Here is a 27,623-nt window from a genome sequence, read left to right on the forward strand (position 1 = left end):
CAAAAAATTAACTGATTTTATGAAACCTACCTAGAAAAAGATATAACAATTTATATTTTTATCACAAAAACGTACGTATAAAGTAATTACTTAATCAAGTATGTGGGCGACTGACATTTAAAAACTCTTATATTTTTATTTGTTTTTTATGTTGACAGCTTGTGTCGCGCTGCAGTTGTGCATGTCGTTAGTTCTGTCAGTTTTATTGTTACGTAATACTTTTTTGTTTCATAGTTTGCATTTATTTAATCCGTTTATACAGTCCACACGCTCGCCAACATGTAAAAAAACGTTTGGGCCCAAGTACTATAGTTTTGTTTTTAATAACCACAGATGCTTAAAATATGGCATTGGGAAAAATAGTTTTTCAACTAGCAACAGTTATTTGGTGCAATATTGGCGGCGCTGTTACTTGGATGACATTGCAAGTCGTCAGTGCGACAGATATTCGCGTACGAGTTTATAGTCTGTCAACAATAAGACATTACGTGAAATACAATGAGTTCTCAAAAAGAGAAAAGTGACGATAAGAAAAATAATAGTTCGACATCTTCGTTTGCGATTGGCGCAATAGCTGCTACCGCTGGCATAGCCATAGGGGCCGGTCTCGCGTATTTCCTTAGACCCTCGAACGAAAGCCCTCAATGTCACGCGTCTGCGTAAGTAACATATATATATTATTTCATAATACAATCAAATATTATTAATAACATGTAGTTTATTTAAATTAAGTATTATTTTGATATTATCAATAAAAATATATATCATTTCGAATAGGCTTCAAAAAGTCAAGACATTGACATTTTAAGAGTTTCGAATATTATAAGTAGAGAGGTTCTCTGTCCTTGAAGAAATAAAAGATATCACAGAATCACTAGCCCGCGAGAGCCGTACTGTTGACAGCCTACGGACTTTGCCGTCGCGCGACTGTGGAAGCCTTCATATTATTCTCGCAAGTGTATGTATACTGTAATGTATGTTGTGTGTAACTTGACAAATACAAGCAGTCCTCCCTAAGACGCCTGCCGATCGGCTTCTGCTCCCGTGGTAAAAGTTTCGAAGCCAGCTTTAAAACCTCCGGCTATATAAGTCTGGGCAAAGCACATATCTTCGGCGGCTCACTCCGAGCAGCCGAAAACTTCGATATCGGGGCTCCTCCCGCGGAAGAACTAAAAGCTCTCGCACAGTAGCTGGCAAATAAAGACCTCGACTATGTCTATCCGCCAAATTCCTCTTAGCCTCCGGTCCAACGGGGCGATTTCTGGTGATTGCAGTACACTGCGCTCCCCGCCGCTCTCAAAGCGGAATTTAAATAAATTTCCTTTGCCATCCCAAGGTTGGAATACCTACAACACATCGAGCCCTCATCGGGCACCGATGTACCCACCACATCAGCGGCCGCGTTCACTTAGTACGTTTCGTTTCCGACCGCGGTGTACACGGGTGTTAGTCCCTTTTCGTGTGTATAAACATTGCATTATATCGTTCCATATGGAACATATATGCGGTTTACTTCAGTCTTTATTATTTTAGGATAGATAACCCTTCTTTACTCTTAAAGCTAATTTACTTATTATATTCTTTTATTTATCTTACTGGTAATGCTAACTTAGATCAGCTTGGCTGAACTGACTTAACTCCTACATTCAGACCCCGTGCATGTCAACTCGAGCTTGACAAAAACCAAAGTTATTCGTCACCATATTAGTTGATATACTTCCACTGCAAGGCTTTATATTATAGCTTTTTCACAAGGATCGCCACGATGTCCGGCCCGCCGCTGCCCAGGATTTAAACAATTTTATCGGTGTGAGGGCCTATCACGCCAAGTACTTAATTTTGACATGTTATTGTTACAGGAGCCCAAGGAATTTAACTTGCGATTCATGTTCGATTTGTATCGATAAGCTCGATGTGCTGTTTCTGCCATGCTCGCATGGTTTTCACCGCGAATGCGTGCTCAAGTGGTTGAGGAAATGCCCCACTTGCCCTATATGCAGGGCGGAAATACCCCACAGCTTCATATTAGCTTCGTAGACCAAAAAATTGGCGTCATGTTACGGTAAATGAAGGGTTAAAATTAATTTTTACTCTCTAATTTTATTTTAGAATATTACGGATTGCATCCTTAAGGGTAGAAGTGAGTCAATATATAATGCAAAATTTTTATATGCATTTTTTTGGAAAACACATCTGCCGCGTAAAACGAAATCTTACAATTATAATAAATAAATTACAATAATACATAAATTTACATTAGATTATTGCAATAGCTATACCGGTTGTAATATCATTTATCTCATATTGTCTAATTTCAAATTTATTTACTTAATGATGTAATTACGAAAATAGCCGTCTTTTAATGTATGTTATTATATTATGATCCTTTAATTACTTTCAAAGTTATCGACAGATTTAAAGTTTCTTCTGAAAATTTTGATTTTACTGATCGCGGTAGTCTTCCATTTAGTCATCGATTAGTTTCATGTGACCAAAGTACATAATTAAATATGGTTTGGTTACTCTAGTCGTATAGTTGTTTGGTCATAATTTTGTATAATACAGTAAACAATATTAAACGACTCTGAATAATAATAAATCAAGACACTATAAAACTAATTTTTGTTATATTAATTATAGATAAGACTTTATACTTTCGTTGCATGATGATTTCGTTATATGATGCATATCTTACGATTTAACTTAGTAAAAATTGTCGGTAGTAAATAATGTGAGTTGGGAATTCCCGCTACATAATGTTTCTAACATTAAATCTTGTAATAAGAGATCCGATTGTAAAATTACAGCGTTATAGGAATACTGAACGTGACAGCAAGTCCGCACCGGTCTCGCGTGGTGGAGGCATGCGTATCGAAGTAGGTTTACAACAACATTGGGAACAAGGCTCTCCGGCTAGCCTGTTACACTTTACTGACTACGACATAATACAATTAGTTTTTACTAGTATTTTTATTAAATCGAATGAAATTTTAAAATAATTTTAATTCTTTATTGAAATTGTAGCACATAATAAATATAAAAAATATGTAGTTCTTTTATTTATACACCACACCGTATCATCTGAGCCGAAAAGCCCCATTGTATGTATGTATGTATATGTATGTATGTGGCATAGGCCTTCCCCAAATGATTGCCAAAACTGGCTGGACTTGCACTCCACGTATTAAGCTATTTTCCGCGAAGTTGTCGGTCTGCCTGGTGACGGACCTACCCAGGCCGCTCCTACTGCCTCTTGGTCGCCTCTCTAGAACCTTTCAACCCCAATGGTACAGCTCTTCACGGGGCACGGGGGATTCTCTGAGTACCTTCACCGGTTCAAGCTCATGGAGGATCCTTCGTGCTTCCGTGAACCGGGCCTGGACCAGACCGTGGTCCACCATTTAGCCCACTGTCCCTCGTTCGAAGGACTTCGGTACGATTTCGAAGTGAGAACACCATCGCCTCATTTATAGAAGAAAAACCCGACAGATCAGTGTTCCTTGATTATTGCAAAAAAATAGCAAATCATAAAATAAATGTAAACAAAACTAATACAGGTAGTAGCTAAAAACAATAAGTAATTATAAATAAAACAAAAACTATATAATCTGTGACAAAATGTAAAATATAAAATAAAAATAATGTGATAACCAAAAGCTGTGATTGGAACGAGGCGAAGTGAGACGATGAATGTACGGTAGAAAGCAAGTAAAAGAAAGATAGAAATTGTAGAATGTAAATAGAAGAAAGATAGATCATGTGAAGTATGACAGAAGAGCGTGGAAATAAGAAAGAAAAGAAAGTGAATCATTAAAAGATAAAAACGTCCCTGTCCCATTAATAAAATAGAGTAATTCTTTGAGTTGCGTTAGTAACCCCAAGGTTCTGTTCTTCTGCGTATCAAAGAGCATATCTGTCTCTATTGCATCATAACATTTAACTTGTTACAAATTACCTAAATTTTGTTATACTGACAAAATAATATGCTTGTACATAGCAAAACCGTTAGCCCGGGGGCTATGATTGACGGTGCGCTTTAAGCGAAGTCAATCGCTTATGATAATCAATATTCTTCTCCTAAATACTTATCGTATATTAACACCTTACTACCAAGCAATTTACTTCCGCATATTTAATTCACATACCTACCAAATATTTTACACTTGTTTTCTAAGTCTGGGGATTTTTAATCTGACAAGATGATAGACAACTTGACGTCAATGTGTAACACATTACGTCGGATAAGAAATTATTATAAATAAAATGAAATACGTAGGTATAATTGTGATAACTGCTACCGCACTTGAACCTTGTAAATTTTATCACATATTTATAATACAATACGATTCGTACACTATTACCAATCGTCTTGCTGTTGTTGCTAGTGGTGGTTTTTCTGGGTGTAAAATTCTAGTAGTCTAACCGGCTGTAACCATTCAGAGCTTGAGCAGCCTTTATCAAGTTAATACAGGTGATGCATCAATGACCAATGTTACAAGTGAGTTCTTGAAGTTGTAATGGTGTAAACACTTTCTCTCCGCAGATCCTTTTCAATCCTTGGAATACTTCTTCACATTCTGTAGTCTATGTAAATTTTGTATCTTTCTGTAGCAGTTTATGTGATAGATTTACTGTAGAAAAGGGGGTTTATACACAAATAGAATTGTTCAAATTCAAACTATCTTTATACTGTATACATGTCAATACCTGAATGCACTTTTGAATCGACGATTTAAACGTTGTAAGAAGTAACCTACCATCGGCTTTGGAACGCTGATCTGTTGACAGCCGTTCAGGAACCCAACAGATTTCCTTTTTTTTTTAAATGAAATTTAACAATATTTGATATGAACATAATATAAATCATGTAAATAAGTAAAACCAGGATTCACATATTTCGATGTGCTATCATTAGATGTATATAAAAATATCATTTTTTTCCATTTAAAACTAAAATCTAAATTAAAAAACAATTTACTAGTACACTCGTGCTAGAGTTAGTGGTAATAGTGGAGCTAGTGTAAAATCGATTTTTAACTTAAAATAAAAAACGTAAACATGCAACACTTTTAATCTGTTCAAAGTACAAAAACAAAAAAAAACTTATTAATTTCAACAAAAACTTACGCATTGATAATTTGAACTTAAAAAATAAAATTAATACGCTACTACGCTTGCCATTAAAATATCTTTGAAGCTATCTTCGTAATTATTATGCACACTGGATAAACTAAATTATATATATATTCTTATTTCAATTTAACAAAAGACATACTTTTCTTTTAAACTTTTAACTGACATCATTCCAGCTGTAAGACGCCCACGGCTGGACACTTGCCTCCTCCCCCCCTAGATTTCCAGTAGGACCGATAGGAAGCAGTCTGTTTCACACTTCAACTTGTGTGCGGATGTTCCACGCAGCGCATGAACATCGCTTCTGGTCTCCAACCTCAAGAACCTGTTCTATATAATCTGCCTACTGCAACTTCAACTTTCCATTCCGCCGAGCTACGTTGGTTAACTCCATTAGTTTTAGTATCTCTGTAGATTCGATGTAATATAAAATCCTGGTAACTATTTGTTTATTAAAACTAATACATTTTACGCAGTTGTTTTGCAGTAACATTATCTAATCGACGTCCGCTTTTCATGAGTGCATATTGTAAATGATCTTTTCGCTAGCGTCCGTCTAACGCAGTGATTCCCAAAGTGGTCTATATCGACCCCTAGGGGTCTATGACAATCTGCAAGCGGTCTACGTCAGCGAAAAAAATTTGGGGGGTCCATGAAATTAAAATGGGGGTCCACGATAGTGGATCTCAACACATGCACTGATAGTACCTATTTACTTACATCATACTATCTTATAACATCAAAGCATTAACATTATTTATAAAAGCACCTATGAAGTAAAAAAAATATGTCATTTATAATACTTATGTTATTTTATTTATAGTTTATATTTTGTTTATTTTATATATACGTAAATTTTACATAACAGATACAAAATTTTATTTTGAGTAGTTTTAATTTAAATTCAATTAATAAATGTATAAATTAACATGTGTTTTTACTTTATGTTTTTAACACTAAACTTCACTACAGTTAGAAATTTACAGGAAATCAATATCAGGTAAGTAGGGGGTCTACCCAACACGGAAAAACATGGCAAGGGGTCTACGACACAAAAAAGTTTGGGGAACTCTGGTCTAACGGATAACTACGGCAACCGAAGAACGTTGAACGTGTTTATATTTTGTTTCATTTTTCAAATTTACTTTTCAAAGAATTAGTGGAATTTCAGGATTTTTTCACAGTAAACGTAAAAGTTAGGAATCGGGAGCTCAGACTTAAAGTAACCGACACGCGAGAGTTAGTGGTAGTGGGCCAGACCACAATGAACAGGTTTAGCTGCTGGTACCTTAAGGTTCTGGATTAGAAGCCTCGGATAGGCGAGCGCAGCGTAGGATGACTGGACCTTACAAAGGTCGTCAAACCCTGGATGAAGGCTTTCAATCGGTCCTCCTGGAAATCTACGGGTGATGATGATCATGATACAACTGGATCATCAAGTAGTTCATAAACACCATCTGGCATGCAGTGGGAGGATGACGATTACTTGGATTTGTAACAATTACAAACGTAATGATTTAATTACAGTGTAGAACGCGTGGTATTTTAAGTCTACCGCACGGAGTTCCATTGTTCACGGAACAGATGATCGGTGTCGCTGGGCTCAAGCGTGTCTGGCTAAACTCGATTGCCAGTACAACTTCGTCCCACTTACTACGAACATTACATTTTAACAGCCACGCATCACAGTACAGTATGTTTTATTTGTAAAATAGTTCTATCAATATATATATATATATATATATATATATATACTAGCTGATCCCGCAAACGTTGTTTTGCAAAAAAATTAAAGTTTTTAATTAACAAATGTAAGATAAGGGTTGATCGTAGAGGGGTGAAAATTTAGGTTTGTATGTATTTTTGTATGCTGTATTATAATAAAATAAAAACCCAAAAAAAATGGCTAAAAAATTAAAAATAAAATTTAGGGGTGGACCACCCTTATCACTTAGGGGTATGGAAAATAGATAGTAGCCGATTCTCAGACATACTGAATACGCATGTAAAATTTGGTAAAAATCGGTCAAGCCGTTTCGGAGGAGTTCAAGTTCGAACACCGTGACACGAGAATTTTATATATTAGATATATATATAGTCATATATATATATATATATATATATATGTGACGTTTATTTATATTGTTGTCTTGATTATATATTTATTCGAAACCAACGGGGAGAAGTCTACAAAAGTATAAACGGCATGCGAATATAGGCTCAAGTACTTTTTGTTACTTCGTCACAGATAGCGCCATAACAATTCAACCGGATAATCATAATAATAATAATACTTATGTTTGCCAAAATACACAGGAAAATGTAAGTAATGACGGTGTTAAAGTATGCTCTACAGCAGGCTCGAGTCGTGTTCGATCCTCACGTGCCGGGTCCAGGCGTCGATATTCTGGAACAACTAGTAGGAAAACTTATTATTAATGCAAATCCTCAGTGTAATGGTTCAGATGGACTCCTAGTGGTTCGCTGGACTCGACGAGGGTATTCACTTCGTACCAGGGTTCACAATTCGTAAGTTTCACTTATTAATGAAGGCAGATAATGTTTCAGGAAGCTTAGCGAATGTCGTTTGTGAAAACTTTTTTACAGCTGATGGACGCCTACTGCATAAGCCTCCAAAGGTTGCCACGATGACTTCCCGAGGCCTTAATTATATCTTCGGTCCACCTGGGGGGGGGGGGGGGGTGCTGCTCTTGGTCAAAACTTGCATATTCTATACAATATGCAAGTTTTGACCAAGAGATGGGGGGACCAATATTTAGCCACTTCAGTGTAGCAACTCCTGAAGATGCCCCGTGGAGGGGTGAAACACGTGTTGAGTAGATTAGCGGTGGCGGTTGTGTAGTTAGCATTGTCTGCCGCATGCGCATTTACGAGCGGGCTGGCGGGCGGTGCACTTTGATGCACGACAACCACTGCATGTGCGGAAGTGGCTAAATATTGGTCCTTTTCTTACTTGGGATGGACTTCCGCAATGTGACGCCTGATTCCATTAAATATTTATCCTCTACCGCTTGGCTATCACTGTTCGACGAGGTATAGATTTCTTTTCCTTTTAATTAACTATGATAAAATTTTAATAACTTAATCATCTTTCTGATAGGGTATGCCATACATTAATTTATTGAAAATGAGGTATAAATGGGATTATGAAAACCCATGGAGAAGGCCTATGACCACCAATGAACGTTCCGCGGCAGAAGTAATGATATTTATGCCGTCTACATGAAATGAAGAATGCCAGTATACAGTTTCAGATACTATTATGTATAATAATGCATGTGTAATGTAATAGATGGATGTTTGGTAACCGTGACGATCTTAGGAAGAGGATGATATGATCAGCAGTGGGCATCTATTGTCTGAAATTACAATGATGATATGCATGAGCTGTGAAGCGCCATGATCCAAGAATACCACAAACTCAGCTGGACTTGTTAAATTCACAAATACCCATACACAACTGGATGTTTCACCGCTGAAATGATGATGATGATGAAGTAACGCACCCATCTCAGAGTTGAACACAAATTTTAAGGTGAAGAGCATGTGATGATGTCGCAGTGCATTAACAAGATAATGACAGACAACTCACGTCATCACAGTGCTCGCACGGGAAGAGCTTGAGTCCGTGCGATGCCACGTGACTCTTAAAACTGTCCGCGCTTGAGAAGCCGGAGCCGCAGGCGTCGCAGATGAGCTGGGGGTCGCCATCTCCAGCTGCCTCGCACTTTGGCCGCTTTGGTTCCCTTGGCTCGTAGTATGGACAAGCTAAACAACGATAAACAGGGTCTTTTATGTTTGTTATTTTGATCATGTTAGCCTATAGACGCTCCCTGAGACTCGAGCTTAGCTCTCTCCATGGCAGAGAACTCACTTCAGTGACCCGCCTATACATACACACATTGAATTTACTGGTAAAGTTAAAGTCAAAAGAAAAAACTTTTTCACATATGATCATTACAATCGTTTATAAACAGTAAGCTTAAAGCTAAGTTTAAGTTAGTTCGTAACGCGCCATAATTGTATTCGAGAAAATTAGAAGAAATAACTTTCAAACATCTGAAATAGAAATTTCCTGCGTTGTTTGACAAGTTGTTATGAAATCCTATATATTAGACTTAAGAATAAGTGAGAAAATTTTATTGAACCTAATAGCGTGTACAGCAGGTTTATTTTAATTCCTCTGATTATTTTCTCAAATCTGGCAATGATTATTAACATTTTTTCTACTTTAATTTATTCTATTTTAGGAGTAAATTTTTAATTAAAATAAAATATTAGCTACAAATTTAGCTGTAGCTCGTTGATCGAATCGATCCCGGAAGCTGACGAAAGGATTGAATTCACAAGTAGGATTCATAGTGAATATGATTGCAAACAGTTAATCTTAATATCTTTAATTGAGAAAATGGCTGAAATGTAGACACAGGCGCATAAAATTTAGATTTTTTTTACACTACAATGTCGCTAAAATTAATTGTAACTTGAAAGCGAGAGTTTCCTTAAAAGTTTTTAAAATATTGGCAATCTAACAGCTGTATCTCGATACATATTTAATAACTTAATATCGTTGGGCTATAATTTAAAATCTAAAATCTATAATTAATTTAAAGTTTGGAATCTTGTTAGTCATATGATAACTACATGAAATAAAACTTAACTTGTAATGCATACATTTAAACAAATACTTTGTGGGTCCGAGTGTAAGCTTATATAATTAAGTTAAATTAGTATGCTTATATAATTAATTAAATAATAAAGTTCAACAAGATATATTAACCCGTCTTTTTTAATTTTTTAACCTAAAATAAAAGTATATTAGTACTTATAGCATTCAAGAGTTTTTGGTTAATGGAAATGCGTGATTGTTGGTTGGTTCACTTATTTACTATTGGTTAACAGTTTTTAATGTGTCCCATACACATTAGAAACTGTTAACCCTTAATAGCCTAGAGTTTCAATTTTGATACCAATCTTTTAAACCGAATGTTCACATTACTATTAGTTTTTTTTTATAGGTTGGCTGTACGAATTTTACTGTTGTATAATATTCTTTCCAACGAAAAAAAAAATCTATTTTTCCCTTCATCTAGACCCTCAAGCAAACACAGTAATATTAAAAAAAATCACTTTCGTAAATCAAGCTATTAAGGGTTAAATTTAGTTTGCAACTGTCAGCGTTCCGAACCGGTGGGAGCTTTACTTACTTGCAACATTAAAATAATCGACGATTCAAAAGTGCGTGTAAATGCATACTCGAATAGAAACATTCTGAATTTGAAAATGGTTTTTAAAATAAAATTGTGAACCTTTACTCTACATCAGTGATTCCCAAAGTGGTCTATATCGACCCCCAGGGGTCTAAGGCAACCTGCAAGGGGTCTACGTCAGCGAAAAAAAATTTAGGGGTCCATGAAATGAAAATGGGGTCCACGATAGTGGAGCTCAACACATACACTGATAGTACCTGTTTACTTACTTCATACTATCTTATAATTTCAAAACATTTACATTATTTATAAAAGTACCTATGAAATAAAAAAATTATTAATATGTTACGTATATTTTACATAACAGATACAAAATTTTATTTTGAGTAGTTTTAATTTAAATTCAATTAATAAATGTATAAATTAACATGTTATTACGTATAACAACGTTTGTAACATGTTTTTACTTTAAATTTTTAACACTAAACTTCACTACAGTTAGAAATTTATAGGAAATCAATATCCGGTAAGTAGGGGGTCTACCTAACACGGAAAAACATAACAAGGGGTCTACGACACAAAAAAGTTTAGGGAACTCTGCTCTACATGAATGGTAGACGAATAGGATGAAAGCTACTCACTCCCGTGACCAACGTGCGTCTTGTAGAACGTGACCAGAACCCTGTCCATGGTCTCGGTCACGATCATATGGGCGGGGCACGCCTTGCCCGTCTTATATATTTGCCTTTCAGGCGCTGGCCGCTTGCCTTTACCCTGAGAAAATGCATTTTCATTACAACTAAAAAAATAATGTACAGGATGATTGAAAACAAGTGAAAATTTTTTATAGCCATGAATATATATCTCATTTGCTGCCAATAATGCATGGTACAGGCAATACAAAAATAAAATAGTTTGAAAAGTGATAACATAATATAGATTCTGAAAAAAGCGTTTTAAATTTTTATCACGACATATTAAAATTTATTATTGTTTACTATCTATCCCAACTTGTGGGCAACCCCACAATGTCATAAATTTATGAGTAATAAGAATGACATAAGAACGTCAATGCGACAACGACATAATAAGCATCGGTCGAATTAACCCGTAGTAGCCTGATTTACGAAAGTGATTTTTTTTAACATTTCTGTGTTTGCTTGAGGGTCTAGATCAAGGGAAAAATATATTTTTTTATCTCGTTGGAAAGTACAACAGTAAAATTCGTACAGCCAACCTATAAAAAAACTAATTACTGTGAACATTCGGTTTAAAAGATTGGTATCAAAATTGAAACTCTAGGCTATTAAGGGTTAATTGCATTTTGCGAATATTATTAATATTAATTGGAGCACTCCACAATCTCCACACAATTTTTACTGCTAAAGTTATTGGCCTGTCGCATATTAATAAAAAAATAACAATGTAACATTTGTGTGATAACTTTATACAGCGTGTTTGAAAGTAGGTGTAAAGGTTTTAATGCTGGAGATATTTAGTTCCTTTACTAAAAACTACATTACATGTAGAGTTGACGAAGATGTATAAGTCGAACAAATGGCCGCTGGGACCTTAAGATTCTGGAATAGAGAGCGCGGTTCAGCAGGCGGAGCACAGGGCACTCACTCATAAGATGGGCGGCAGACGAGTTTGTTAAGGTCCTCCAAACGGTTCTGTTGGATGCTTGTGGCAGAGGCCTACATAATTCGACCCCGCTTTAGCTGATATGATGGTGATTGTACCTGATATACATAAATTCCGGACTGGCTGCACATGTAATGCGAGCGAACGCCTTCTATGGTCTGCTTGCTGGCTGTGGTCTTCCGGAACCGGAATTTAGTTTCCTCTTGTATTGCACTCTTGAACAGCATGAAGTCTAAAACATTTAATAGAATCAGGCGTTATTTTGCGGAACTCCATCATAAGTAAGAAAAGGACTAATATTTAGCCACTTCCGCACATGCAGTGGTAGTCGTGCAACAAAGTGCACCGCCTACCAGCCAGCTGATAAATGCGCATGCGGCAAACAATGCGAATTACACAACTGCCACCGTTAAATCACTCAACACGTGTCTCACCCCTCCACGGGGCATCTTCAGGAGTTATGTTACACCGATTAGTGCCAAACATAGAGTTGACTCTGCACGTGCGGAAGTGGCTAAATATTGGGCCTTTTCTTACTTCTAAAACATTGTTTTATTCCATCTAAATATTGTTTGCATTAAATGGCCTGTACTGGGAATTTATAGGTATATAACAGGATATTAGAAACATGACAGCCGGCGAATTATAATTACGTGATGAAATTCCATAAAAAAACCAGATGTATCTAGGTAATCGAAGTGGCGTACATCGCTCTTGCAACCGAAGGCCGTTGAAGCCAAAAGGTTCTAGATTGGCGACCACGAGCCAGTAGAGATGGCGTGGGCAACTAGGTGGGCCGACGATATGGTCAAGGTCGCTGGAGGCGGGCAGCCCAAGACCGATCAGGACCGACCTTTGGAGAAGGTCTCTCGATGCCTTATTGATGGTGATATGTATGCACCGCTGTAGTACAAAAGAACTGTAAAATACGAAGAAACATGTTCTCTTCTGTATTTCTAAACCCTTTTCTAAGGTAATATTTATACAATAGCAACCTATTAGTGGCACGTGTAAAGACAGGCACTATGGTACTCACCGTCCATCGTACTGAACTCCAGCTGTTCCACCTGCTCTCGTACTTGATGGCGATGTAGGAGATGTGCGCTGAAGTTTGTGCCATAACTAACTCTCTCGTTACAGAGTGGACAGAAGAATGCTTTTCTCTTCTCCACCTTTGACAAAAGATTTTAGTGGAAGAGTAATCTAAAAAGCTAATTGATTCCAAATAGGTGAGCAGAAGAAATAATCAAGGTCGCGGGAAGTCACTCGATTCAGGCAGCGGAAGACGACAGAGGCCTAAACTTTCCATTGAGCGTCTATCGGCTGACTTGAAATAGTGAATTTGTTCCTATTCAGCTACGGATAGGCATCACAGCGAATTTCTAGAATGAAGACCAGCATGTGCAGCGTAATATGTCTACCTACAAAGTTAGTTCGTTAGAAGACTACATGCAGGTGGATTTCAACCGGGCCTTGAATCTATAGAGGGATGGGGCTTATGCCCAGCTATGGACATTCTACCGATGAAATGATGGGATCTTCCAAACAACGCAGTGTCTCGAAACAATGTTCGGGCATGTTCTCATCCAGTATTGAACGTTTTGCAGTAACAACGTGATTTCTTCATATATTTAATATAACTAGACAGTATTAAACGGCATTATATATATATATATATATATATATATATATATATATATATATAATATGTATATATATTTAAAATATAACTCAAAAAATAGTGATAGATATGATAAATATAAGAAATAAAAGTAAACTAGTAACGTTGAAATTTCAACTTCAAAAACTTAACAAAACCTTCAAGAGTATGCGAAGTTCTGTAGTGGCAACATTACGTCATCGTCTACGGCGCATCGAAAAGGGGAATCCCACAGAAATATAATTCTTTATTTACATCGATATAAAAACGGGCGAAGCTCGAATGGAAAACACCTATATAGTTCACGGACCCTTCCGTTCCGTGAACTCGTTTCCGATGAATCTGTAAAAGCCGCAAGGCTAACAGCAAACACTTCACATGAGACAATAGACAATAGAATGAAAAACACACTTCTACTTCGGACATCGTGCTAGTTCCACAGAAATCGTACACCTTTCTTTTTTTAGTTATGAATATAAAATTAAAAGTATGCTATTAATTCTTATAGCATCCAAGAGTTTTAATTGATGGAAATGTGAGGAACTTTGTTTTTGAACCAATTTACACGGTTGATTATATAATGTATGCATCAAGCATTGTTAAAAATTATTTTAAATGAGCAACTCCTGGCAACCCGATGGTAGTTTATCTAATCGACGATTCAAAAATGCGTGTAAATGCCTACAAATAGATATTTTTAATTTAACCCTTAAATGCGTAATGAAAAAAATCTACAACATACCACTTAAACGGTATAAGTAGCAGTAAATGCATAGTGTTGTATATCTGCAACATAAGGTTTTGAGAAAAAAAATAAGTATAGAAATCTTATACATATATAAAGATATTTTCCTCTGCATTGTAGTGTATATCTGCAAAATATATATTTTTAAATGTATAAATAAAAATCATGCATTTATGTGTTAAATAACCAGTCAAGTGTATTTTAGAACTGTTTTCAATATATTTTTTTATGACCCCCGCTATTGTGGGCCTCTCGTACCCCTATTTATGGTGGGATAGGGACTTTATTAGCATTTAATTTATTCACTTAATTATTTTATTTTCATTCTCTTCTCTTTCATTCTGTTCTTTTATACCACAATTCTGCTTTCTTTCCCTTTAGCCATGTTTTACCATTCTTTCATCCTCTTTTCATTTTACATTTTCTTAATTTCTAGTTTTGTTGTATGACATTTTTATCTTTATCTTTATCACAGTTTAATATTATTTATTTTTACATATCTTTTTTGTTTTTGTTTGTTGATGCCTAACTTTTATTTTTTTCTATTGCATATTGTATAATTCTTTTGCAATAACTGAGGAATTCTTTCATGGTTTCTTTTCCGCCTATCAGGGGGGGTATTGTCTCCTCCCTGATTTCAATGTTTTCAATATTAAAATCAATCTTTCTTTGCTGTCAATTTATTAATTATTAGAAGGCCATGAGGTTACCTCATATCCATGTGCCTTCCAGAGATGATTGTTCAAGATCTGCTTCTGGCTGAAGTCGCGCTGGCAAATGTGACACTTCTTGCGGTCGCTCGACGAATACTTTGGAGTGTGGTCGTTGCACAGCTTCACTGTCGATTAATAACACGATTTCAAATCGGTGCACCGGTTCAGTATTGTAACTCAATTGAGCTTCTACATATAGAAATAACACAGTATATAGATGTTAATGTAATGTAAATGTTACTATCATTATTTTTTTTAATTAATAACGATAATGTAATTAAAACTACCAATTAAATTGTTATTCAAGTGACAATCTACCTTTTAGACATGGGCAAAATGTATCCCTGACAAGAAAAGAAGGAGTTATATCGTGTCGATATCGGGATATATATCACTCTTTTATATCTTTAACTCATTTAGCTCAGCACGGCTTAAGAGAGAATTTGGCACCTGAGACTAAATAAATACATTTAAAAAACCATATTGTGGTGGTCGTGGAAAAATATGTACCTAGTCCGTCATATTAGAACGGCGTCCATCTTGAATTTTAAATATTGACATAATCATCATATTTTACTAGTGTAGCCCTTTCATTTGATACCCATATTGAGGGGGTTAAGGAAAAATATGCAATCCGCCATTTTGTATCGGTGGCCATCTTAGATTTATAATGTTATTGATTTTATTATATTGTATTGTCATCTAAATTAAATGTGTGTACCAAATTTCAGATAAATCTGGAAACGAGAAGGTGCTTAAATTTCAATTTTTAATTTTGATCCAAATAAATTCCGTACGGGTCGAACTAAATAAAACCTATATCCTTTATATTTTCGGCACTTTAAGCTCAGACGTAGAACTCAGTAAGGCGGAATAATACGTGTGAAATATTTCTATTAAGCATTTATGTCTTTTATCATATAGCACAAAAAAGTTGAACTCCCGCGCGCGTGATGTTGTCGTTCCGAAAATCTCTTGTTTACATTTTTAACATAACATGCCATAGCTATCCGTCTCTCTTTTTTACGTGTAAGTGCTATATAAGCCCATCTCTTTATCTCTAACTTTGTACAAGTCGTAACTTGTCAGAACAATTATCTCTTAGCATAAATATGTAGATATATAAACACACGCGAGTTAGTGAATATATCTTTTGGATATGTATATATATATATATATACCTTTCTTATCTTTAGCTCGCGGACTACCCATCACTACTACTTTTACATAAGATACATTATCACCATTACACTAACTCATCACGAGATCTCTGGAACCATAAGGTTTTCAGACTTAAAATTTAATAGGAATATTCCTTTCGTCAAATGAAAGTCAACTAAGATAAGATTACAAAATTTAACCATTAAAGTAGTTGATAGGCCATTATTATGTTAAGTCAGGAAACGGGCGAAGCACATTTTATGAAATCAGGAATGAGGATATCCATAAACTAACGAAAACGGTTGAAGTGGCAGCGGGGAGGCCACTTAGCCCGCGGAACAGATAACTGGGGCCTTCCAAGCGCAGCGTATGAATTCCACTCACTTGATTACCGGTCCCTTTGAAAATCTATGTAGAGATCTTCATTCAGCATTGAAAGTTTACAACAGTTAAAAAACCAAAGAACATTTTAAGATCGTGGCCATTTTTCACATGACATGAGATGACTTAAATTTCGTTTCGTCGCAAGAACAAAAAAAATTACTCACGTCCATGTTTCATTCTCAAATGTGTGAAGCAAGCCTTCTTGCTGTTGTACACGTTTTCACAGAAATGACACGCGTACTGCCGACCCTCTGTTTCTGAAGCGGCGCTGTGACATCTGCGTTGTGGGGATTTATAACAGAAGAAATAATGTACTAGTTCATTGAGAGATACATAATTTTGGCAACGTATTTATAAGTAACAAAAGTATTTGACGTTTCTGCTTCTTTTTTAGCCATAGACCTTCTACGAAAATCACCTTGATGACCAGTCTTGCTCTGACCATATCCAGGTACTTCCAGCGGCCTTAACTATGTCGTCGGTCTACCTAGTTAGGGGCCTCTACCTACGCGTCTACCTGCTCGTGGTCACCACTCGTGAACTCCAACGGCCATCGGTTTGCACGAGCGTTGCGCCCCGCCGACTTCTACTTCAGATGAGCAGTTTATTTTACACTTTTGTATGAGATATCAATTATATAAATAACGTTAATAACAATAGTAAAAATCTCAATAATTACGCAATCAGCATCATTATGCAATAAATGTTTAGAAAGAGAAAGAAAACAGCGGCGATGAAACAAAACTATCTGTTTGAACGTAAACGAGCACAATTTTGTAAAAGGAACAAGCACAATTTTTAAAAAGGTACAAGCACAATTTTATAAGTGGCCAATGACCAAAAGAGTCTGAAAACTCTTGATGTAGAGCAGGGCCTTTTGCTGTAAAGCAGTAGAGAGGCCGTGGGGGCGACTTCTCTCATAACTTGTTACGCAACTAATAACACTATTTATAAGCGAGTCTTGTGGAAAAGCATACCGAAATTCTTTTTTTTTATTCAAAGTGCTATGCTAAGCACTTTCGAAAGTTAAGACATTGTCATAATGCTTATTTAAATATGTGTATATGTTATGCATATTTATTAGTTTAATATATGTGTTTGTGTGAGCCCCTCTCACTGGAAAATAACGTCGTTTCTGTCGACATATTTTGCAGAAAAACTGTTTGATATTTACCACTCCGGCATTGAAAATTTGTGTAATAGATGGTAAAAGGTTGTTGGTTACGAAGGTGAATATATTGTTGATTAGAAATAAAAACTTGTTAAAAATGTCGTGTGGATTTAACTTGAGAAAGCGACCTTACTTTCCAATCCCCCTAATACTACTGCCAGGCTCGGAATGTTGATTCTAAGGAATAAAACCTGGCAAAAAACTCGATAATTTCTCTTTCAGAGTCACATTTATATTTTTCCCAGCTGTAAATCTTTTTATTTTCACGTGAAAATCGGTATACCTATAAAAACTTTCGAAAATAAAAATCAGAAACTATAAGATTTTTAATATAATAATACATAAGCTTTGAATTTTTCTTGTGGATACCTTTAAAATTGCTTCCGGGATTCTTTTATTGATGCGTACACTTTGTTCCTAAAATGACGAAATCGACTTTATGTGCACGAAAACTGGGTATTGTGGTATTACCTGTTAATATGATCGGCAAGGTCCCTCAAGGAGGCGCCACAAAGAGAGCACTCCCTCACACGCATGCCGGTGCGCGGCTCCAGCCCATGCACCATGCGGACATGGTGGTCTATCTCCTCGGCGGTTGGCAGCTGCACGTTGCAGTAAATACAGGTCGTCTCGTCCAGCGCTTGGATCTCGTGATCTTCGCTGATATCTAGGATAATATTTTTTTTATTAATTTAAAAATGTAAAGAACAACAAAGACATATGTGTAATAAAGTGTGTATTTCTTTTGCAGGCAACCCTATACGGTAATTTGTATCGCTAGAGTTTTTTTTACAACATTTTTCTTCGATTTTACTAAACGCAGGCAGTTTGGAGAGGGTTGCCGCTATTTGATACGAATCTTTCTTCTCGCAGCTGCAAGGCACGACAGCGTTTTACTATTATTTACAAAATTTCTTATACAGTTTTCTCTTATGGGTAAATACAGCTAAAATTTATATAAATTAACAATACAATTTGGAAGTTTTACTCAATTATACATTAGTAGGTACATTATTTTATTTCAAGTCGCTGCCTAAGCTTTACAGATCGTTAAATGCCATGAGGTTTTTTTTTTAATGGTCCCCGCTGTTCGAGACCTCTCGTTCCCCTATCTCGTGTGGACCAGGGACTTTTTATTTCTAGTAATTTATTCATATTTTTTATTATTATCATTCTTCTCTTTCATGTATCATCTTATCTATCGTACTGTTTCTTTCATTCTACAATTTTCCCAGTCTTTCTCTTTCATTCCATTAGCCATACATCCATCTTAAACCACTACATTCTAGGTTTCCTTACTATTTTATTTTGCAACATTACATTTCTTGTTCAAATATTTAACATATATTTTCTTTATAATTATCATATTATATTATACTGTTTATTGCACTATTTTTGGTATTACTTTATTTTATTTCTATATTTTAGTGTTTGTTTTACTTTTTTTATTCATATTCTAGTCTATTTGAGTCTATTACTGTGTTTTATTTTTTACCTATTGCATTTATCACCAAATTCCTGCAGTAGCTGAGGAAGCATTCTCTCAACGTGCCATCAAAAGATTCTGTCGTAGATTTTTTCTTAATTACGCCCTATACGTTATTACAATATTAATTCTATTCTTATATTCTATTAATTATAATGAAACAAATTAAAAAAAAAACCGTTATAGCGTAATAATAAGTGATAAAGCTTGGAAATGAATTGCTCTACTACTGTGTTAAGAAGAAGGTAAAAGTGACAACCAAAAACACAAAACCCGTCCGAGTTCGTTGTGAGCTCTATTCAAATCCAAGCATTTATAGCCCTCGTAGTTTTAAGCTAAAATATGCCATTATTGTGGAGCTCAATGTCATTCTAGCTTCTCGAAATTGGCCTCTTCTGTAATTTTCTGAACATATGGAGAGAAACACTAATCTGCATCACACACCAATCAGTAATACGCCATTAGTTTGGATTATTACGCAATGTCTTTTTACTAATCCGAAGGCAATCATGAAAAACTCTACCAGAGCGCCGAAAATTTAATTCAATCCCTTACCATAGAAATTGTATGTTTAAAAAAACAGGAGGTGGGTTGAGTTCCTGAAGTGTGATCATTACTAATCTATATATACATACGAGCACATACAGTCATCATTTTCGCTGTAGAACGAAATCACTGGACACTGCGCCCTAGCGGTTATTCCATCTGAACACTATGTGGCCCTCCTACCATTGGATATTTTAGACAACTGTGTTTAGGTTTAACAATACACATCATTTTACCCGTAACAACCAATGCTGGACATATGCCTTCTATATAGATTTCCTCTAAGAGCGGTTGGATGGGGCTTTCTCCAACGTCTTTCGACGATCTTACCAATATCGTATGTAGATGGATGTTCTACACTGCGTCAAAACCTTAAGGCTCCAGCGGCTATCTGATTTGTGTTGTGTAGCCTACACCTACACTAGTGTTGAGCAACCAGTGTGCCGCGGTAAAAATTATTAAATTGAAATTTTACAATTTTTCATTATACGTGTCTTGTATTTAAGCCAAAGTGGCTCGTCATGTTCACTCGTTTCTAGAATTTAGTTTTCGGTGTGCCGAGTAATTCTAGGAGAGATTTTAGTGTGCCGTAGATGAGAAAAGGTTGCGGAGCATTGGTCTACACACAGCTGTTTCTACATACCAATCCGCATAAAAAACGAACAATATATATTTAACACATTTCTATCTATATTGCCTAATCAAAATCTGTCATTTCCAAGTATATACATCTTATCCTGTGTCCTAGTTTTAGATAAGATAGTAAATGTAGTACCAAGATAGAAGATAACGGTACTTGAATAATAATAATTCAAATATGAAAGACATAAAACTGGTCATTATAGGGTAGACACATACAGCCTAGGCGAATAGTTCCAGGAAATGGAAAATCAACATCAATCCGAACAGAAGCAAAGCCATACACTTCCATCGAGGCTTCATAAGAAAAAAGAAGCCAATAGCCGATAGAAGGAAACTCGAAAGCATCAACCTCTTCGACCGACCAATCCCATGGAAGAAATCGGTGAAATACCAAGGAGTCACCCTCGACTTCCAACTCAATTTCACATCCTACATTAAGAACGTGAGGAGCATGGCCGCGGTCGTTCTGGATAGATTATACCCACTGATCTGTGCCTTCAGAAATCTAGCGCTAACCCACCTGTATAAGTCTTGCGTAAGGTCAATAATATCTTACGAGAGCATTACTTTCGCCCTTGTAAGAGAGAGGAAATTGAACCGCCTGCAAGTGGTCCAGAACCGCTTCGCCAGAAAAGCAACCGTAGCGGAGCACTACCAGAAAAACTTTGACATTCCGCAGCAAACTAAACCTCCCGACCATAACGGAGATGTGCGAACCATGTACTTCGGAGAGGCATCAAGGCCATACTTCTAAGACGCCGTACACCACCCGAACTATCTGGTTGCACAAGCGGCCGACTACATACCAGAAAATAACCCGACAGTAGAAAAGAGTAGGCCACCCAACGCATCACAGGAACGGGACGCACCGATTCCGAAAGGGATCAACAGGCGACCCCAAAAAAAACCAGGGAGGACACCCAAAAAAGTCCCACACAAAGTAACTCGATACACCCAAGCAAGATAGCCCATCGGAAAAAAGCCACCAGGAGGTAGATGAGCACCGAGTACTACGCAGCCCACCGATGCGACAGGAGGCGCGAATGATTTTAAGCAGAAAATTAAGGGTAAGGAGGCAACAGAGATATACAACAGGCATAAAACAATGAGTGTTATTCTGCCGTCATAAGAAGAAAAGCCGTAACTAATACCATACTGTAACTGCTATACCTACTTATAAAATAGCTTGTTGGAATATGAAAAAACTTAAAAAACGGCAAAGTTAATAATAATTGCAGCGAGAGGGGGGGGGGGGCAGGCTTAGTGGGCGCCAGGGATTCAATGCACACAGGCGCTTCACGAGCTAGAGCCGCCCCCCGAACGTGCTTGCATTGCGCCTGAACCTTCTAACTTCGTTGGCGAACTATTAGTTTTTATTTATCTTTCATACTTTTTTATTGCAACTTCAATACGAGTACGGGAAACGTACGCCACGTGTCAAAAAACGAGACCCGGCACTGGTAAATGGAATTCCTTTCGCAGTGCCTATCTCGCGCCGGTGCGAAATATTTTGTTATCTTATTTTTTTAATTTTAATTGCCTTATATATGAATATGATACTTAATAACACTGGAATCTTTTTCAAATAAATAAACAACAAAAAAATACTTATGGCTGTCTCCCATGTTCAAAACACTTGCAGTGAAGCATAATATAAGCTTTAAATTTTTCGGAAATAAATTAAAAATTACTTCTGGGATTTTACAAAAGAAGCGTATACTTTGTCAAACAATGAACTGTAAAAGAAAACTTTGCGTCACAAACTAATTTATTATTCTTGTATTTAAAAAAAATAATCACTGTTTTTAATAAATACTTTGTGATGGGACCTTTGGTATATCTATTTCATTAAATACATCACCTCTTAGGCTATTTTGCGCCTTGAGATTGTAAATTGTTCCAATTTCTTTTTTTTGAAAAGTTAATAGTGTCTATTTATTTATTTATTTATTTTATTGGAGATAAACAGTAACAAAAGGTAGTAAGAAAGTACTAACTAGAAGCATAGACATAAAATTAGTTACCATTGTTACCTTATAACTATTTCACTGAAAACATTTAATGATTTATGGTCAAACAATGACAGAACAAGTAAAAACATTAATAAACAGGGGTCAAAGATTATGGCTCATAAACTTATATTATGTTTGTTTATATATCTATATCATATATTTATATTATGGTTTAAATTGTATTGTGTGTACTCAATAATTTCGAACGAAATTGTCTTTTAAAAGATACGAGAGAGCACGAGAATATATCAATATCACTAATATATGAATTGTGGAGGTCACACATTCTATATAAGGGTGCACGTTTACCGATATTTGTCTTAGCCGTTGATAAAAAAGAGAGATTAAGAACGCGTTCTTGCTGCAGGAATTCGAAAGTTTACCTCGGATAACAGTTCCGAACAGTTAACTTTGCCACCACAAATATTTTTAAGTGTAGTGGCGTCCATTAGAGAACGTCGATCCTTCAACGTGTCGCCGTGTGGAATAATGCGCGCTGAGACAGGTGAGACTACCATTGTAGAGACGCACACGAGATTTCTACTTCCCCCGTCCTGCCACTCACATATAACATGTGCCTGATGAATAGTAATATAAACATGGTAGATACCATCAGGGTCTTCAGAATTAGACGCCATCTCCGAAGTTCTGGTGGAGGCCACCTTATGTGGCTTGTGCTGGTTCACCGAGAAGCTCTCGCCTTCTTCCAAAATCGACTCGTCAAGGTACTCTTCGTCTGTAAATAAATAACATGTTAAACTAATAAAAAATAAATATTTTTATCGTTGGCTTAATATTAATACAGGTAAGATACAAGAGGGTCGCCCGAAATAAAAACTCAAGAAATAAAACTACAGAGAACTACACAATCAGCTCAAAAGGACGTAAAATGTTTACGGAATGAGGACTATTCCTCTCAACAATACCCGGAGGATAGAAGAAATGGGGTAGAGAGTGGCGTACTAGTAGTGGGAGAAATTTTAATTTTTAGCCCTGTGATAGACGAAGCTGTAATAGCCCCGCAAAGCTAACAACGTCGACATCTAACAGAAACCAGAGTTCAGGCAAGATATATAAGAATATAAGAGCACCAACAATGGGAACTCTTAGCTTCGTATTGCAGTACAGTTTAACTACAGCGCTGATTTTCAGCTTTAAGTTCACAGACCCTTCTGCTCCGTGGACTCAACTCCGATGAAACTGTAAAAGCCTTCGGGTTAACAGCAATAACATCAACAGAGAATAAGTGATTTTCAGCAATAGACTGATTATTTCAGTAGCTTTTTTTTGTATTCCCGTTATACCTTGCAATTGTAATTAAAGGTGTTTTTTTTTTAAAATAGAATACAAAAAATATGTAGTGTCATACATATATTAAGCGCCATCTATCGGCGTCTAAAATAACCGCTTCCCTACAAAATTTTCGCTTTTTTCGGCCCAAACTCGCTGCTGCCCATATGGAATTTGCAGATTTACGGTGACAGGGCAGTGAGCGCTTAGCTGATGGCTTCTTTGAAGGTAGTGATGATAGATATAGAGGGCTACCAGGGCAGCCTCGATATTAGTGTGTGGCATTCTTCCTAGGTCCGGTAGGTCTTGAGGTAATAACAACATGAAGACCGAAGTAAAAGTTTGTATATACATTCGAGCTTCGCCCGTATTTAATCGATGTAAATAAACAATTTTATTTGTGTGGAATTCCCCTTTTCGATGCGCCGCCGATGATGATGTAATGATGCCTCTACAAGTAATGTATCGGATTAGGAGTCCGCAGAGTAGTCACTTGTGGGCACCACAAGTGAATAGTATAGTCGATAATAGCCGTTTAGCATTCCGAAAAGTGCCCGAGGAGGTCAAATCTAGACTTAATTAATCGATTTCTATTGCCTGACCAATACCACATCTTTGGAAAGTGTTAGCGCTGGAAAAAGAAGTGGAAAAGGAAACTCAAGGAACACTTCTACCAAGTATAATCGAGGGCTGACTTCTCCTATGATATCCGGCCTCTTTTCTGACCAGATCTGTTGGATATTGTGTAACGACGATGATGGCTTGCGTATGTGGCTGTACTGGCTCGTATAGTTCCCGCTTATTAGTTCGAGTACGAAGATTACATTTTTTTCAGGCGCTTTCAATGTGACCACTGAAAGTTAGTGAAAAAGGTTTGTCTTGCAGGACGACACCTAGATAACTGGTTTGAGTCACGCAAGATACTGGTGTTTGCAGGAGTGTGATCGGAGCTGATAAATCTTTATCTGAAAACTCAAACTCTTTGAAAACTCTTTTGAAAACTTCTTTGGCGCCTTTAGCGTAACATTGCTATTTCAGTTGGACGGCTTTGTTGCAGGCCTTACGCGATAATAATCAAAGTAACCAATGAAGTACTTTCTAATTACTAATAATATGGGAAAATGTACATCCGTATTTTTTATGAAATTTGGAGATACATTTTTTTAGTCTATTAAGATATAACTATATAAAATTAAGATATAAACACATACAAAACAGAACAAAAAAAATTATTATTACGAAACCGAAAGAAGTGTTCAAGATATGTATAAAAAATAAAACGGTATATTAAGTTAAATTGAATAACTAAGAAGACTGTGTTATTATAATATAGTAATCACAGTAGAATAAAAAAACAGACTAACAATAAATTATCATCATGTCTATGAGCTAGATGCCCGCTGCAAGGCAAATGCCCCCCCCCCCCCCCCCAAGATAGGCACAATGACCGGCCTCGCGCTACCCGCATGTAGCGACTTTCCACAACCTTAGCTGCTTCCTCGGTCCAACTAGTGGAGGGCCTACCCACGACGCATCTACCAGCTCATGGTCACTCCTGGAGAACCTTTTAGGACCGTCGGTTGCACAAGCGATGTGCCCCGCCTATTGCTACTTCTAAAGAACAATGTGGCTTCGATAGAACTGTGTGTGCGTGTGCGCGTGTCTCTCTGTGTGTTTGTGTAGCAAGCGGTGTTATTCAGCACAGGACCGCATTCAGGATGAGTTACGCCGGTCTTCTATAGTCCGGTTGTGTTCGGAGGGTAAAGTCATATCACATTAATTTAATACTACTAGATAATAATAATTACCCTCGATAATAATTAATTTCACCTCGTGTAAAACAAAAGAGTTAGGAATTTTGTGTTAAATGAACTAACAGTAAACGGTTGCAGTTTAGTGGTACAGATTAACTATAAGACTGTTATAATACACATATCAATTTTTTTATTTAATAGAATCAGGCGTTACGCGGAAGTCCATCCTAAGTAAGAAAAGGACCAATATTTAGCCACTTCCGCACATGCGGTGGTAGTCGTGCAATGAAATGCACCGCCCGTCAGCCCGGTGATAAATAAGAGTTCTCTTTCTCTATCTCTGTGTGTTTGACACTAATCGGTGTAATATAACTCCTGAAGATGCCTCGTGGAGGGATGAAACACGTGTTGAGTAATTTGGCGGTGGCGGTTGTGTGATTCGCATTGTTTGCTGCATACGCATTTATCAGCGGGCTGACGGGCGGTGCATTTCATTGCACGACTACCACTGCATGTGCGGAAGTGGTTAAATATTGGCCCTTTTCTTACTTATCAATTTTTATTTATTTATTCGTATTGAGAAATCTCTGCATGTTGGTAGACCGGTCATCGTGGCAATCTTTGAAAGAGGTCTATGTACAGTGGGCGCCTATCGGCCGACATGATATTTATTATCTTCATAGAATCATTAACATTGACCACTTGTGCACGTCGCGTGAATGCCAAAAGAGCCAAATTTATAAGAAGCTAAAATCTTTCAACTTAACGCTATAAAGTTTCAAAACGCATACTGATCAGGATGAGCTTATAAGATTTTTCACACAGATGTAGAGCGATTCATTCTCAAACTTATATCATCATCGTCATTTCAATCTTGGACGTTCACAACTGTACAAAAATACTGGTTTGAAGCAGCGTGCTTCCACCATCTTCCGGCGAACTTAACAAGCTTCATTAAAGATTTAAAAGCACCAAAAAAAGAAGTTAAAAATTAGTTTAGTTTAAAATATTTCATGATTTATATAAATAGATAAAAAATATCTAGATCATATTTCAGAAAAAATAACGAGTTTAGTGGTTTAATAAAAAAATCGTTCACACTAAATAGAATTTTTTTACGGTTGAGTGTAACGAGCTTCTATTAAATTTGTATATAATAATATTTAGATATTACAACGAAGTGTATTGTATGTAATACCGTACATATTTGCCCGCAAGAGTTACCAATTTTATTAAGCATATTAAAAAATATTATAATCATTTTCGGTGTAAAAAGTGATTATATATCGACAAGATTTCCATAAGCAAAAAAGGGTACAATATGGTAATATGAAAAGGACTGTAAATTAAGTAAAATATCATGTTACCTTTGATACTTTGAAGCATTGCTAGGTTATTATTCGTCTGGTTCTTAAAAGCAGAAGCTTTCTCCAATTTCTCCACACAATCGGAGCATATAAATTTATATTCGTTTGAAACCTATAATCACAATATATTGTTATATAAATGCTATAATTAAAATAAAAATATTAAAATATTGTAATAAATAATAAATTACAAATGACTGATGGTATATTTATGAATAAATTATAAAACGTAAACATAACCTTGATATCAAAACATGATTGTAACATTTGCGAATAAGTTTCTTCATTTTCGGCGTAAACAGCAAATAGGTCGCATAAATCTTTATTATTCATGCAACTGATGCAACCTACAAAATCCTCTTCCTCCATTGTTGTTATTAAAATGCATTACAAATGAAAGAGGATATAATTGATTTTGTGATATTCTTAATTCAATTATAAAAAACAATTGACGATTATTTTTTCTTTTTCATGACCTGTGAACAATGATGTTCCGCATAATTTAATTAATTTATAGCATAATTTAATCACAAAGTAAATACAAAGTTTTGACGCGTAAAGCATTAAAAAATATTTCAGTGATGTAAATATTTTACTTGACCTGCAAAGGTGGAGAAAAAATTGAATGGTTTTTATCCAAAATAATTATTTAATGCCTATTTTAGTGAATTAAAAATATACGTT

General features: G+C 36.2%; 1 protein-coding gene and 1 long non-coding RNA gene across 2 annotated transcripts; one reads left to right on the forward strand and one right to left on the reverse strand.

The window, feature by feature from the left end:
• Window positions 1–570: 570 nt before the first annotated feature.
• Window positions 571–1,948, forward strand: LOC137926282 (uncharacterized). The gene is made up of 3 exons (XR_011107702.1): window positions 571–659; window positions 778–958; window positions 1,860–1,948. It is a non-coding gene; the product is annotated as an uncharacterized lncRNA (long non-coding RNA).
• Window positions 1,949–7,483: 5,535 nt separating this feature from the next.
• Window positions 7,484–27,308, reverse strand: LOC137926121 (zinc finger protein 521-like). Its single transcript, XM_068769649.1, has 11 exons — window positions 27,180–27,308; window positions 26,940–27,051; window positions 23,139–23,264; window positions 18,314–18,509; window positions 16,836–16,948; window positions 15,124–15,251; window positions 13,045–13,180; window positions 12,107–12,240; window positions 11,006–11,138; window positions 8,747–8,922; window positions 7,484–7,549 (listed from the first exon to the last, which is right to left on the reverse strand). The coding sequence occupies exons 1-11, from the start codon at window positions 27,306–27,308 to the stop codon at window positions 7,484–7,486; spliced, it is 1,449 nt and encodes a 482-aa protein (XP_068625750.1).
• Between the last annotated feature and the right edge of the window lie 315 nt (window positions 27,309–27,623).

The sequence above is a fragment of the Battus philenor genome, unplaced genomic scaffold (assembly GCF_028537555.1).
Source record: "Battus philenor isolate CCGP_79_NKW_IND1 unplaced genomic scaffold, ilBatPhil1.0.hap1 SCAF_29, whole genome shotgun sequence".
Taxonomy (NCBI): Eukaryota; Metazoa; Arthropoda; class Insecta; order Lepidoptera; family Papilionidae; genus Battus; species Battus philenor.